We start from the raw sequence: 16252 nt of genomic DNA, 5'->3' as shown, positions 1-16252 counted from the left end.
CCTGCCTCTACCGTGTCCAAGCCCTTTACAATCTTATATGTTTCAATGAGATCCCCTCTCATCGTTCTAAACTCCAGAGTGTACAAGTCCAGCTGTTCCATTCTCTCAGCACATGACAGTCCCGCCATCCCGGGAATTAACCTTGTAAACCTACGCTGCACTCACTCAATAGCAAGAACGTCCTTCCTCAAATTAGGGGACCAAAACTGCACACAATACTCCAGGTATTAGTTTCGAAATTCTTGTAATCCCTAGTTTAGACCTGGCTTGGAGACCGGACAGCGAGGGGACCAGCTCAAGAGCAAAGATCATAGAGCGGGCGATGGACAACAGGACAGCGGGTGGTCCTTGGAGCTTACTCCTGTGTCAGCGCGAGTAACCTAAATTGGTCCCTTGAACTAGTATTGTCATTCAATAAGATCACAACTGATTCAACTTGTCCCTGTGTGCTCCCGTTTTTCCCACCATCTCTCCACCTGCCGTCACCCTCCACCCCCCACCCATTCAGTCATTCAGAATGGAGGAGATCTGGAAGCCTTGGGCAAATTGAATTGTTACTTTCTTTATTTTTATTTTTTATTTTTTATTTTTTTGAGCGTGAAAAATTCTACGTGCCGTCAGCCTTTTTTCTAAATTTAGCAACTCAAAATGGGGGTGCATCTTCGACACAGGTTCGTCTTCATTGCCGGGAAACATGGTAATTGTTGGTTCTTACCAATCTTATGTACTTTTGTACATTCATTACAATGCATTGGATAAATAGTTATCATAGCAAGTGATTTTTCTGGTTGTTACCTGGAGACAGCTTGCGCATAATCTGCATTGTATAAAATTTTAAATGGGTATACATTGATGCTATGCAATGATGAAAAGCAATGAGTTTATGGTTGAGAGAAGACATTATATTAATCCTTTTCTGGAAAGGCCAATTTTGTTTTGTTTCATAGCTTGGATCTGCTGATACGTCAGGCACAAAGCAAACATGTAGGCTGCAGGCAGAGGCATATGACACCATTCTCTGCCTTCTTCACAATCCACACGCATCTTCAATTTCATGGTTCATTGGCTCTATTCCCATGACCGCATGAGGATTGAAATATCTCCAGTGGAATCTCCCCATCAGTTGTGCTGTATTTTTCTGTCTTACTAGTAGAGTTTGATGCCTCTGACCAGTTGAAAGGACTCCAATGATTTTTAAACTGCTTTCAGCTCTCAAACTATGGTCTCATAGTTCAGTGGACCATTTTGGGTTCAGAACTGAAGCCTATGAATGAACTTGTTGCCGTCATCACTGTGCACTGACTATGTTCAAACAAGGAAGTCAGTGGAATAGCACTATGCTGTCAAGTGGTGTCATTTACCAGAAATCCTACCACAGGTACAAGGTGCTGGTGACTTCTAAGGGAGAAATTTGAAGACTGAAACAAAGCTTCATTGTTAGTATAAGGTTCTGGCCATACTCAGGCCATTGTGTCTGAGAAATGTGTCTTCTTTATGTAGTTTTCTTCTTTAGGTTTTCTCTCTTAGAAGTCACTTCCTGTTTACTTCCCCCACCTTAGAGTTCACCTCTGATGTTCTCAGCCACAACCTTCCTGAAACCCTGCCAGCCTTTCTCTGATGAAGTAACGTTTTTCACTGCATCTCTGTGCATGTGACAATATAAACCAATACCAATGCCGCCAAAGTCTTCAACATGTTCTCCACGTGCCACCCCACCCCCACCAAACAGCAGAGTCTGACTCCCATAGCGAGTAAACAATTACAGTATTAGGGATTCTGAAAGGCAAAATTTGAATTTTGTTACCTATCAGCACCAAATAAAACAGACGCGATTGGAAGACGTGCACGTGTACCTTTGTCTCACCTGCATTGGCTGCTGCATGTTCCTGGGTGGAAGTGAGAGAGAAGATGTGGGGACTGGTGTATAGTTTGTTTACCTTAGTCGGTCAAGGCATCGCGTAGAAGAATCGGGAAGTCGCGTTGCAACTTAGTAAGGCCACATTTGGAGTTTAGTGTGCAGTTTGGGTGGCCTCATTACAGGAAGGGTATGGAGGCTTTGGAGTAGGTGCATAAGATGTTTATCAGAATGCTACCTGGATCAGATGGTATTCGTTATAAGCAGAGGTTGGACAAACTTGGATTGGGATTGAGGGAAAAATATGATAGAATTATATAAATTTATTAGAGGCATTGATAGGGTAGACAATCAGAAACTTTGCCCAGGGTAGAAATGTCAAAGACTAGAGGGCATAGTGTTTAGCACAGTGGGAGAAAGTTAAAAATAAGTTTTTTTAAAACACAGGGAGTGGTTGGTGCCATCTCTGCTGGTGGAAGCAGATAATAGTGTTGAAGAAGCTTTTAGATTGGCACATTGATATGCAGGGAATGGATGGATACAGGCAGAGGAGATAAACATGGCATCATGTTTGTCACAAATATTGTGTGTCGAGGGGCCTGTTCTTGCACTGTACTTTTCTGTGTTCAAACATCCCCACTTAAATGGCCTTCCGGATGGATCCCATGAGTTAAGGCTTCAGATACAGCGGAGATACAGACCCTTCAGCCCACCTTGCCGACCAGCGATCACCCCATACACTGTCGCCATCCCACAAACCAAGGACAATTTACAATTTTACCGAAGCCAATTAACTTACAAGCCTGCACATCTCTGGAGTGTGGGAGGAAACCAGAGCACCTGGAGAAAACCCACGCAGTCACAGGGAGAACGTGCATACTCTGTATAGACACAGCACCCATATTCAGGATCGAACCGGGGTCTCTGTCGCTGTAAGGCAGCAACTTCACCGCTATGCCACTGTGGCTCCCTGCTGCACCACATTGCCGCCCATCAACTGCACAGGTTGATGTCCTGTAATCTTGAAAACCTTCCCCTACATTCTGATACTTAAATGTCCGAATAACACATCACAAATTGTTGTTGACCTACAAATTGACAGACTGCGTGATCCAAATTGACAGACTCCGCCCCCAAGTTAGTACTTTAATCTCTTCATGGCCTCATTCTTCGCAACCACTATAATATTCTTCAGCCTAACTCCCTTTCAGGATCACGGTACTGTTCCAATTTCAGCTTCTTGACTATCTAAAGTAAAGTAAAGTAAAGTAAAGTATCTTTTATTGTCATTCAGACATTTCAGTCTGAACGAAATTGTATACCTTGCAGTCATAACATAGAATAAAATAACAAAACACACACTTAACACAGTTTAACATCCACCACAGTGAGTCTACCAGGCACCTCCTCACTGTGATGGAAGGAAAAAGTCTTAAAGTCCTTGGCTCTTCCCTCTTTGTTCTCCCTCTGCGTTGAGGCGATCCAGGCTTCTGATGTTGGGACCCCGCCGGGTGATGGTAAGTCCAGCGGCCACATCCGAGCTCTGCAAACGGGCTGGTTCAAACTCCGCAGCCCGGGGCGGTCGAAGCTGCCAAAGCTGCCACCCTCCAGTCCAGCGGACGAAGCTGTCATTGCAGGAGCTCCGGAGAACCGGTCACCAACCTGGGACCTGCGAGCTCCCGATGTTGTCGTCCACTGGGCCCACGGCTGAGCCTCCGAGGCTCCGAAGTCGGGTCGCCGCCGCCGCAACGCCACCACAGCCCCGAAGTCGGCCAGCCTCGCGTTGGAAAGTCCTGGCTCTGCCTCCGGAGCCTCGAGGTCGTTCCCAGTTGGAGGCCGCCAGCTCCGCGATTAGGCCTCAGCGCAGACGGAGACGGAGACGGGGGATACGACAAGAAAACGTTGCATCCCCCCCGCCCCCCGAAGGATGAGACCAAAAACAGTTTCTCCCACCCCCCCATACATACACAACTAAAATAAAAGAAATAAACTAAACAACAGGACAAAAAAAAAAGAAAAGACAGACGGACTGCAGGTGAGCCGCAGCTGCTTGGGCAGCACCGCCACTTCCAGAGTCTGTACTGTGATTTCATTATGTCCTTAGTGCCGAGTATTATTGGATACACTATATACAGGAGGTATTGTCAATACATTCAAGGCATTATATAAATTGAAGTCAAATTGTTCAAAACAACCACTGTAACTTTTAACTTTTTGTTGAATACCTTTGTGCATGGATATACGGGGGAAGTTTTTATTTCAGCCACATATTACTGACTACTCCACTTTTAACTTCTAGCCACTGGCATTTGAAACCTTTAGTGAAACACTATCCTGTTCAAGTTTAATTCATTCCTCTCATGATCATTAAAACTTTAGCTCACAGATTTCCTTAACCCCTCCTTACAACTTAAAACTGTTGCCATGCAAGGTCATTTACTTCATTTCAAGAGAAAGAATGCCAAAACGTATGGCAATGATTGGTGCCATATACCTTCAGCATTTAAAGGCAAATGAAGGATATGGAGGGTCTGAAGGATCAGTGTTGTCACTCCTCGATAAGTTGAAGCAGTCCAAATAGGTTTTACTACAGGCAAATGGGTGGAGTTGCTTTCTTTAGTTGGATGTATTTCTGCAATTACTCCCTATCCAGTGGGGTATTTTTATCCACCACCCCATCTTTCAAAAATACATAATGTGCTTGAGAACCTCAGCGGGTCAGGCAGCTTGTCTGGAGAACATGGTTAGGCAATGTTTCAAATCAGGACCTTTCTTCAGTTTGATTGTAGTAGGGGGGGAGAAAGCTGGAAGAGAGGGCATGGGAGTGATAGGTGGATCTTTAAAGTTGATATAATTGATCATCTAACCATATAACCATGTTCAAAGTAAATTAATAAAATAGTCTGTTCATTAATTCTATGATTTTTCTTTTGGCTTGTTCAGGGCAGTGTACAGAAGATTAGTTCAGAATTCACATAACAATCCTCCAGGATCAGGAAAGTGTGTGTCAGGTGTTGTTGTTACTTCTTGATGTTTTATTCGCATTTAGCAGCACTTGTCCATGTGAAGCAGCAAGATACAGCAACCAAATAACATGCAAATTGCTTAAAGAATATTTTATGGTTTTGAGAACTTTGCATGAAGTTTTGTTTGGAGCTTCATTTTCCACAGAACGTACCAATCAGAAGACACAGTGCTGGAGTAACTCAGCCGGTTAGGCCGCATCTCTGGAGAACATGGATAGATGTTGTTTCATCAGACATTGTGGTGGGGGGAGAAAACTGGAAAAGAGGTTGGGGCGGGGAAAAGTCTGGCAAGTGATAGATGGAGAAAGGAACTGCAGATGCTGGTTTACAGTATATCGGACAGACACAAAAATCTGGAATAACTCTGGGGGTCAGGCAGCAATGTCTCAGGTTGGGACCCTTCAGACTTAAAGTAGAGGGGAGGGAATTGGAAGTAGGAAAGGGCCAGAACAAAGTAGAGCTGGCAACAGATGACTAAGGAAAGGTAGAGCACATAATGGCCCATTGTTGGCTGGGAAAGAGGTAATAACAAGGGGATACAAGGATGCGAACAGTGGAACTAGTAGGATGACTAGGGTGGTGGAGATGGGGAGAGGGAATGCAGGGGTTGCTTGAAATTAGAGAAATTGACCGCTGGGTTGCCAGCTGCCCAAGCAAAATATGAGGTGCTGTTCCTTCAATTTGCGTGTAGCCTCACTCTGACAGTGGAGGAGGCACAGGAGAGAAAGATCTGTATGGCAATGGGAAGGGTGTTAAAATCTTTGGCAACTGGGAGATCACCTAGAATAAAGCGGACTGGAAGTAGGTGTTCAGATAAAACGATCGCCAAGTCTGTATTTGGTTTTGCCGATATATAGGAGCCCACACAGAGAACAAGAGATACGGTAGACAAGTTCACAAGTTACAGGAGTAAAATTAGGCCATTTGACCCATCTACTCCGCCATTCAATCATGGCTGATCTCTGCCTCCTAATCCCATTTTACTGCCTTCTCCCCATAATCCTCGACACCCATTCAAATCAAGAAGTTGTCTATCTGTGCCTTAAAAATATCCACTGACTTGGCCTCCACAACCCTCTGTGGCAATGAGTTCCACAGATTAACTGCCCTCTGACTAAAGACGTGGTTGGAGGAGATGCAAGTGAACCTTTGCCTCACCTGAAAGGACTGTCGGAGATATCACAGATGAGGCCCCCACATATGTCTCTTCTGTATCTCATAGTTCCACCTCTGCCTCCTGCAAATAATCTATCCCCTACTCCCAGATTCCTCCGTCCCCGCCGCATTTTCTCACAAGATGAGATGTTCCATACCAGGGCATCGGAAATGTTTTCATTCTTTCGGGAACTGGGGTTCCCCTCTTCTATCACAGATGAGGCATTCACACATATCTACTCTGTATCCGTAGTTGGGCTCTTTCTCCCCCTCCCCACAGTCGCAACAAGGACAGAGTCCCCGAGTCCTCACCTTTCAGCCCATCAGCCGTTGCATACAACACATCATCTGCCATCATTTTTGCCACCTCCAATGAAATCCCACAATGAGTCACATCTTCTCATCTCCACCCCTTTCTACTTTCCGCAGATAACGTTCCCTCCGCAATTCCCTGGTTCACTCATCCCTTCCCAACGAAACCAACGCCTCCCAGGAACTTTCCCGTGCAACTGCAATACCCGTCTCCATCCAGGGTCCCCTCAGTCCTTTCAGCTGAGGCAGAGGTTCACATACACCTCTTCCAACCCCATCTACTGTATCCATTGTACTCGATGTGGGCTCCTACATATTGGCAAGACCAAGCGCAGACTGGGTGATCATTTTGTTGAACACACGCTCAGACCACCTTGACATATGTGATCCGTGTGCCAAACATTTGAACTCCCCTTCCCATACTGACCTTTCATAGTCCTGGACCTCCTCCACTGTCAGAGTGAGGCCACATGCAAATTGGAGGAACAGTACCTCATCTTTCGCTTGGGCAGCTTTCAACCTAGCAGTATGAACAATAATTTCCCCAATTTCAAGTAACCCCTGAAATTCCTCCTCCCCTCCCCCTAGTCGTCCTATCGGTTTCATCGTTCACATCCTTGTATCTCTTTGTCACCACCTCTTCCCCAGCCAACAATGGGCCAACGTTAGCTCCACCCTTCCTTGGTCATCTGTTGCCGGCCCTACTTAGTTCTGGCCTTTTCCTACCTCCAAATCCCTCCCCTCAACTTTCGGCCCAAAACCTCACCCACACCACCAAGAGATTTTGCGAAATTGAGTTAGCTGTGCTTATAAAAGCCTTTTGAATAAAGGAAAATAATATAACTGATACACATTGCAGAGGATTCCTATCTAAGCTTCCTGTGACTCTCAGTTCTCAGACTTTTCGGGTTAACGGTAACACTCTTGTCAGCCACTTGTAGACCTACCCGTCACGTCACTGTAGTTCATCAGTTTTGCAAAGATCAAGCAGTAAAATAAATATCTGGCAACCCAGTCTACTAGCCACCAATTTCTAAATACTGCTACATCAGGCTCCAACCTCATTTTAGTCACAATCACATAATCACTGGTACAGTTTACCCTGCACAAACTATGGAGCTCTTAGGAGACATAAACCTGATAATCTCATCAGGGATCAGTGTCGTCAACGCTCCATTTAAAGATACAACTTAACAACAGATAGTGAAATATGAGAAAGCATAAAGTAAAACTATTGCAACAAACTTCACTCATGTTCCTTCGTAAATTGTCCCCACTAAAAATGCACTGATTCCATAATTAGTTAAATCAAGCACCCATCGCTTGCTGTCATTATTTAATATTATTCATTTCTTCTCTACAAGAAATGCTTCTGAATCAAAAATGGAACTTTATTATTTTAATTTGAACATTTTCAGTTTTTCTTTACCTTCCTGTCAGTGGGGCACTCTTTAAGCAATTTCCTGCTTTAGGAAGACTAAAAATATAAATTTTTATTCAGATTTAGTTACCTGAATAAATTGAGTTAATATAAATCCAAGTTTTAAAAGGCAATTAGTTGCTATGTTGCAATATTTACAATCTATGTCTTTGCATCTGGAATAGAGAAAGGAACTGGAATCTTAGTTTAGTTCCACATATGGTGTTGGGATAAAACCTTCATGAGGAAATGATGTGGAGTATACACGATTCATTACCTGATCGAAAGGCAAATTGTTTGGCCAGCTGTTCAGTGATGTCAGCAGCGTATAAAGGATTGTCTTGATGCATGATCTGATCTGCAAAATAAAACAAATATCTGTTTTAACTAGCTTCCCTCAAATGTATCTCCAATAGCTGCCTCAACGACATAATACTGAGTTTCGCATTTTCTCCTCTCTCTAGACAAAAATAGGTTCACTCAATTTCCGATTTGATTACCAAATGCCTTTCACATGTGAATTGCTTCAAGTTTTGCTCCTCCCCAGAGAGGAAGCATTCTCCATATATATAGCCTAAAAAACATTTGCATTTTAATGACCATATGCGCATTGTCCTAGTATTCAAGCGGTTGTACTTCACCCTATTTTAGGAAACACAACTGGGTATGTGGTGAATGTCTCAGTTAGGAAACAACATAGAAACAGTAAGCACAAGTTTCAAAGTAGTTATGGAAGAGGCAAGTCAGGTACCTGCAGGCTGGTGATTCTTATGTCATTATTAGGATAATTACTGGACAAAATTCTAAAGGACAGGATTCAGCTACATTTGGAAAGGCGGAGACTGATCAAGGATAGTCAGCATAGATTGGTACAGGGAAAATACTGTCTCACTAACTTGAATTAATATTTTGAGGAGGTAACAAAGGAGATTGATGAAGGCAGGGTAATGTTGCCTCTATGGTACTCGACAAGGTTCCAAGTTGTAGGATGGTCCAGAAGACACATGGGATCTAAGGCGAGCTGACTAACTATATCCAAAAGTTGTGTGGTGATAGGATGCAGGGTAGTAGTGGAAGGATATTTTTCTTGTTTGAAAATCTTTGACAAATGGTGTACCACTGGGATTGGTGCTAGATCTCTGTTGTTTGTGATGGATATTAACAACTTGGAGGTGAGTGTACGATGTATGATCAGTACATTTGACACAAAAACAGATGGTGTTGTGGAGAGTGATGAAGGTTGTCTAAGGCATATTAGTTCATTGATTAATCGTAACGTTGAGCAGACCACTGCCAGTTAGAATTTAATCCAACCAAATGCAAAATGATGATTTTGGGAATTCAAAAAGGCCAGGCCATATGCAGTAAATGGTAGGGCACTAAGGAGTGTCAATGAACCATGGGCTCTTGGGGATACAAGTTCCCTGAATATGGAAACATAGGTTAATAGAATGGAGAAGACATATGGCAAGTTTGACTTCATAGATTGGGGCAGAGAGTGTAAAAGTTGGGATGTTATGTTGCAACTTTACAAAAGGCTGCACTTGGCACTATTGTGTGGAATTCTGATCACCACACTATAGGCTGGATGTGATTGTGCTGGAGATTCACCAGGATTTTCCTGCACTGGAGGACTTTAGTTCAGCGGAGAGATTGAATAGGTTAAACGTGCTCCCTGGATCAAAAGAAAGCTGAGGGATATAAGTATATTAGATTATGAGGCATAGATATTGTGGATAGTCCAAATATTTTCCCATATGAGGGATATCAGAAGCAAAAGGGTACAGGTTTAAGATTAAAATAAGTCGTTTTAAATGGATCTGATGGTTCGTCATTTTTTTTTTTACAGCCGTCAATATCTGGAACATGCCGCCAGAGGAGATAGTGGGTTCAGATATAATAAACTGGGCATAGAGGATACCAGGGTCTGAAGTAGGGTCTCAACCCAAAACATCACCCGTTCCTTCTCTCCAGAGATGCTGCCTGTCCCACTGAGTTACTCCAGCATTTTGTGTCTATCTTCTGTTGAAACCAGCAGGATATCATCCTAATGCAGACAAATGAAACTTGTGTAGATAGGCAAAAAGGTCAGTATGGACATCTCAGAAGAAGCCCATCTCTGTGGTGTGATCATTCTACAGCATGCACGAGACAAGAATCAGTGTCAGTGTAGCATTAGTTTTCAGTCTTGTCTGCAAAAATAAGCTCTTAAACTGTTTGCACAGTTGGAACAATTTTAAGTGATTTGGAAAATGTACTCTCAGATCGCTGTGCTCCTCTACTCAATTAAAATACTAAATACCCAAATAATATCCTCTTAATATTTAAAATCAAAATGGCCAACTACTGTACAACCGAAGGATGTTAACAAGTGTTGGGGAAACCAGCGGGATGGATTTGTTGGCATCTCAGGCCATTTGAACTACACATTGCCCTTGGTTGGTCAATGTTTTGTACTGAAACATACTGGGGTCAAGGAAAGAGCGTTCACATCACAGCCCTGTTTTCACCAATCTTTCCACCACCACGCACAAAAAGCACAAGAAGCGCAAGACAGACACCATTGTATGCAGATGTTGAGAAGTGTGCTCAGCTCTGGCTGGACAACTTCTAATCTTGTGTGTGGACTCGATAAGAAGAACTGAAACATATTACCAGGTGGTAACATATTACATTTCTGATTGTTTGGGTTACAAACAGATCTCAGAAAAGGAATCCTGTATAACCTGAGGAGGAGCTGTACTGACACCACCAAGTGCAAACTGACTAAGGCAAGCCACCAGCTCTGTCAATTAGCAAAACTATTATGGATTTTGAACACTTGTATTTATTAATTCATTGGATGTTGGTGTGGATGGAAAGGCCAACTTTTGCCACCAACATTTGCCACCCAGGTCTGGTAGTCTTGCAAGATCATTTCAGAGGAAAGTTTTATAGTCAACAATATTGGAGTATCTGTAGTAAGGATGCCAGTTTTCATTCCTTGAAGTGCATTTGTGACAAGATGGGATTTTACAAAAATGCAGCAATTCGACCTTTTTAAAATAGAATTTATTTACCTGAACACAAATTTTCTGACATTCATTAATATTCATTAATCATGACGTGACTAAACACAAATGAAAATAATCAAAAACAGATTTTAATCGATTAAGTTGGGACATGAAGGATTATTTAGCATAAATGTAAATTATCCTTGTTCCTTGCAGCCGATTTCCCTTCATTCAAATGAAAAGATGTACCACTCCCAAGACAGGTCTAACCTATCAGCAGTTCAGTAGCCAGATTCACCTGCATCATTGCTGGGGGTCTACAACATGTTTAGGGCATCTGCACACGTTTACACAGATGTCTCAAACATTCCAACATTTGAATTCATAACTGCTGGCACTTCAATGTAGACCAAAGTTCCAGCTTAATGGCTCCTTCTTACTGAAATTAATTATTCATGTTTTCATGTTTGTTAAATCTCCTTAACTTGTTCACAGTCCCACACCACTTGGTTCAGGAATACCTACTTTACTACAATCATCAGTCCTTCAGCCGACCTGCATAATTCTAATCCTATCTCAGCAACGGAACATCACCAACCATCTGTTATACTACCATGGATTTGTTTTCTAATTGTATTTTTGCACTTATGTTTGTTTTTGCACAGCCTTTTTCGTTTCACAGTCTTGTATAATTTATGTTTTTGGAGTGTGAGAACATAAAACAGTCAGTACAGCACAAGAACGGGCCATTTGGCCCAATGTCTGTGCCGAACATGATGCCAAGAGCATTATTTATCTACCTGCACATAACCCATATCTCTCCGTTCCCTGCATGTCCATATGCCTATCCAAAAATCTTTTAAATGCTTTAACCACCAGCAGCATGTTTCAGGAACTCACCACTGCCTGTGTAAATATATTGTCCTGAACATCCCCTTTAAATTGTGTCCCTCTCACCTGAAAGCTATACCCTATAGTATTTGACTTTTACATCCTGGGTAATAGATTCTGACTGACTACCCCATTTATGCCTCTCATAATTTTATATACTTCTATCAAGTTCCCCTTCAACCTCGACATTCCAGAGAAAACAATCAAGCCTATTCAACTTCTCCCTGTAGCTGAAACCTTCTAATCCAGACAGCATTCTGGTAAACCTCCTCTGCACCCTTTCCAAAGCCTCCACATCTTTGCGCCAAAGGGGCGACCAGAACTACATGCAATACTCCAAATGCAGCCTAACCAAATTTCTCTAGAGCAGCATCATGACTTTCTGACCCTTATATTCAATGTTCCTAGCAATGAAAGAAGCATACCATATGTCTTCTTAACCATTCTATCTATGTGTGTCATTCTCAGGAAGTTATGGATTTGGACCCCAAGTTACCTCTGTACATCAATGTTGTTAAGGGTCATGCCATTAATTGCATATTTTCCCCTTACAAACACTTGCTCATATTAAACATCATCTATCAATTCTCCACCCATTTCTATGGTTTAATTTAGTTTAGTTTAGACATACAGCATGGAAGCAAGCTCTTCATCTCACCAAGACCACACCAACCATTGACAACCTGTTTACACGAGTTATACCACTACACACCAGGTGCAATTTACCAAGGCCAATTAATCTACGTCTTTTGGGATGTGGGAGGAAACCAGAAACCCATGTGGTCATAGGGAGAACGTGAAAACTGCACACAGACAGAATCCAAAGTCAGGATTGAACCCGGGTCTCTGGAACTGCGAGACAGCTGCTCTACCACCTCGCCACTGTGTTGCCGTACTGTGTCGCTGATTTATATCTTGTTGTATATTTTGAAAGCCATCCTCACAGTCTGAGATCCCTCCAGACATCTGCAAACTTACTAAAATTCACGTCGACAACATCCACCAACCTACCATCATCGATCACCTTCATCACCTCCTCAAAAAACCCGATGAAGCTAATAAGACACGACCTGCCATGTACAATGCCATGCTGCCTGACCCTTGTTTGAATCTATGTTCTGATGATGCTGGTGCAAGCAAGATTTCCATTGCACCTGCACCTCATCCTACTTGCTAGAAACACTCAACAGGCCAGGCAGCATTAGTGGAATGAGAGTCAGTTAATTCATCGGATCTGGATTCATCCAATTCATCGGACTTGGGAAAGAGAGAAAGCTAGAGGAAAATGCAAGTAGACACAAGGAGCTGCAAATGCTTGAATGCCCAGGTCATAGGTCACAAACGAAAAACACTCTCGGCAGCCCTGAACACAGACCTGCACCTCATCCGCAGCCAGGAACGATCCCGGGTTTCCGGCGCCGCAATCGCTGCCGAACCGCCACTGGACCATCCCCGTCCCCACCCGAGAGCCCCCCCCCCCCCCCATGCCCAGGGGTGGCCAGAGATGTCGGGAGTCAGACGGGAGCGGTGCCACCAGGCCCACAGCCAGCGCAGAGAAGCAGCGCTAAACCCAGCTCAACTCTCCCTGTCCCGCCAGGTTAACCTACAGCCCTGCCTGGACTTACGGGAACGACGGCCCAGGCTTACAGCCAGTGCAGAGAAGCAGCGCTAGCTCCATGGCTCCGGACTGGTGTCCCGTCAGTCCAGGCAGGGTTGTTGGTTAACCCAGCGAGGTAGGCACAGTTGAGCTGGATTTAGCGCTGCGTCTCCGCTATGGCCGTAAGCTTGGGCCGTCGTTCTCGTAGGTCCAGGTAGGGCTGGTAGGTTAACAGGCAGAGTTCAGCTAGATTTAACGCTGCTTGTCTGCGCTGGCTGTGGGCCTGCAGGCGCCGCTCCCGCCTGACGTTATGATTATTTAAAACACCAAGCATTTAGTCACACCGTTGGGTTTTAAATGAGTCAGAGTCATGGAGATCATTGAGTGGAGCTTGAATTGGCCCGTTCATGGGGCTTTTCACTGCCCGGCCCGGCGCAGTCGGGATCTTCCATCGCCCCACGGTCTAATTGCTCCGTTGAGGCAATCGAGGTTCACGATGTTGAAGCCCCCGCCGGGGGATGGAAGGCCCCGTGAATGCGCCGATTCAAGCCCCACGATTCAGGGCGGACGAAGCTGGTGTTTGGTGTCGGTCACCAACCAGGTCAGCTCCCAATGTTACCGTCCACAGCAAAGAAACTAGGCAGGGCCCACGGCCGAAGCCTCACGTGTGTGTGCGCATGCACGCGGCCGCCAAGAGGTTGTGTCCCCCCCATGTTTTGACAGCGATTTCCGTGCATGCTCATGACCATGCTCCCAATCCCTCCATTGCTGAAGCAATGTGAACCTCCAGATCCTGCACAAATGCTATTAAGTCTTCATTGGTGCTCATTATCCTTTATACCAAAACCAATACCCCATACTTCCATTTTAAATTTGATCTTTGTGCTTATATTTTCTGCTTGTCTATGTCCTTTTGCAAAATCAATTGTGCCATCCGCTGAGTTTAAAATGTATGAATGACACCAACATTCAAGTAATTCAGATATGTATTAATAAAAAGCTATGGTCCAAACAATGTTTACCATCATTCAACATGTAAAATCATATTTTACTGCTCTCCTTTACATCAATGTTTTTTTAAAAACAGGCTGAGAGTGACCTTCCTATTGCATGGACTACAATTCTGTTAATCAGCTTTCTATGTAATGCTTTGTCAAATTATTTCTTAAAATCCGTACTGGCACTATCCATTGCATTCCCTCATTAACCTTCTGTGTCGTCAAATAATTGCATTATGTTTTTCAAATGCAATGTGTCTTTTACCAATCTGTGCCTAAATCTTTCCTACATTTACTCAAACTTCTCCAAGTGCCTGTTACTTTTTTCTTCTAGGATTGCTGTTTCTAAGACCTTTATCCACTACTGACCTTTGTTTCTAAAATGAACAAATATACATTAAAAAAGTTTACATGTCATTTGAAAACCTGCTTCAATAAGATCAAGTCACCCAGTCATTCAGGAAAGTTATTATTTATCAGGCTTCTATTTCAATTGCACTATTACTGACGTTAAATTAAAAATAACTACCTCACTTTGCTGTCCAGGTTCCAAAGTTCTCTTATTAGCAGAGCAGTCAAGTGTAAACGAGAACCAAACAAGCTAGGAGAATTCAGTCATTTATCCAACTTTTCAACAGCGAATACAAGATCCAGTCAACCCTGTCCTTCGTATAATAAAGCTGAGGTAATCAATAGTCTTTATAACTTCTGCAGGACTGATATGAAGCACTGTGGTAAAGCTAAAACAGCCATTCATCTTATTTAAAAATCAATTACAACATCAAATACAATGCTGCCCGAAGGAAGGCTCTGCGTGTACAGGCTTCCTTCCTGGTGAATAATAATCAAGCTAAATTTAAACACAGACCTTATGTTGAGGAACTCAAACAATAAGAGTCGTCGACATCGGGGGATTCACCATCTGCAGCAAAGGCTGTAATTTACACCGGCAGGATTGTGGCTTTTACGTGTCAGCCGCAGAGCCGTGCTGGAGCGGTATGCAAAGTAGGCCATGTTTTTCGATTTGAATATGAGCAGCATATTCTGAGGAATAATCCATTGTGTTTTGCAGCCATGTCAGCTCTCAGCATGAGATAACGAACTGGCAAATGTATAATGCCTTTACAGAATACTTTACAGCCAATTAAGTAATTCTGAAGAGTGCCCAGTTGTTCGAAACATCGCAGTCAATTTGTGCCCAGAGAAGTCCCATATAAAACAATGTGAAAAGGTACTGAAAATCTTGTTCTTCAGCTCTGACCTCTGAGTTGTGTTAAATGCAGGAGAAGGTCAGATGGAGCCCTCAGGTTACAAGTCTGCTAACAGTCGACGTGCTGTGCTTGCTTCTTCCAACAGATGGACACATTTGCTCCAGGACACTATTAGAAATCTATAATAGGTGATAAATAAAAGAGAAGGGTCCTAATGCAACATGCTTTCATGAAATCTGTATTATTGGATTGATAACTGTGAGAATGCAGAACGTAATTATTTCAGGCTTCCATTTAATTAGGAACAAAATAATTGATTCTAAATAAACACCAATTATGAGCCTGCTATGGAGTCCAATCTTTTTCCTGGTCAAATCCAACTGAACACTTCAAACATCAATTATCAGAATGTGTTTTTTTCTGCTGAAGCCATTAAAAGTTAGGTGGAGACTTCCCAAACTTAATTTGCACGGAACTCTGATTGACATTCAAGATAAAGCAGATTGCTGTGTAGTACAAATCCTGTTACTGAAGTCAGTTGCACTTCATTACGTCTAAAGCCTGTCTTTAGCTAATCTAACTTGGTAACATATTATCACGCTATCGCATTAGCATCCTTAAAGGGACATACACACATAAATAACTTTCATCAACAATAAGCGAGTTCAGTATTCTGAAAAACGCAAAGAATCATGGGATTTGTCAAAGGTCATTCACCATGAAGAAAAAGCAAACGAAGCGCTGTCTGAAGAAACTGTGTATAGATAATTATCTTTATTCATAATTTATGTGTA

General features: G+C 43.1%; 1 protein-coding gene across 4 annotated transcripts in view; it reads right to left on the bottom strand.

Annotated features, from left to right (window-relative positions):
- The window catches only part of mcf2la (mcf.2 cell line derived transforming sequence-like a), a 110737-nt gene that overhangs the window by 63181 nt on the left and 31304 nt on the right, over positions 1–16252 (bottom strand). For 3 of the 4 annotated variants that reach the window (XM_055644710.1, XM_055644711.1, XM_055644708.1), the window contains one exon: positions 8046–8126. In XM_055644710.1, the coding sequence (XP_055500685.1) occupies positions 8046–8118 (73 nt within the window). In that variant the 5' untranslated portion in view covers positions 8119–8126. Of the gene's footprint in view, positions 1–8045; positions 8127–15115; positions 15646–16252 lie in introns of those variants that run through there. The other variant, XM_055644712.1, reaches the window with a different exon arrangement.

The sequence above is a fragment of the Leucoraja erinacea genome, chromosome 13 (assembly GCF_028641065.1).
Source record: "Leucoraja erinacea ecotype New England chromosome 13, Leri_hhj_1, whole genome shotgun sequence".
Lineage (NCBI taxonomy): Eukaryota > Metazoa > Chordata > Chondrichthyes > Rajiformes > Rajidae > Leucoraja > Leucoraja erinaceus.
The sequence above is the reverse complement of the archived record's forward strand: the minus strand, read 5'-3'. Positions and strand labels throughout refer to the sequence as shown.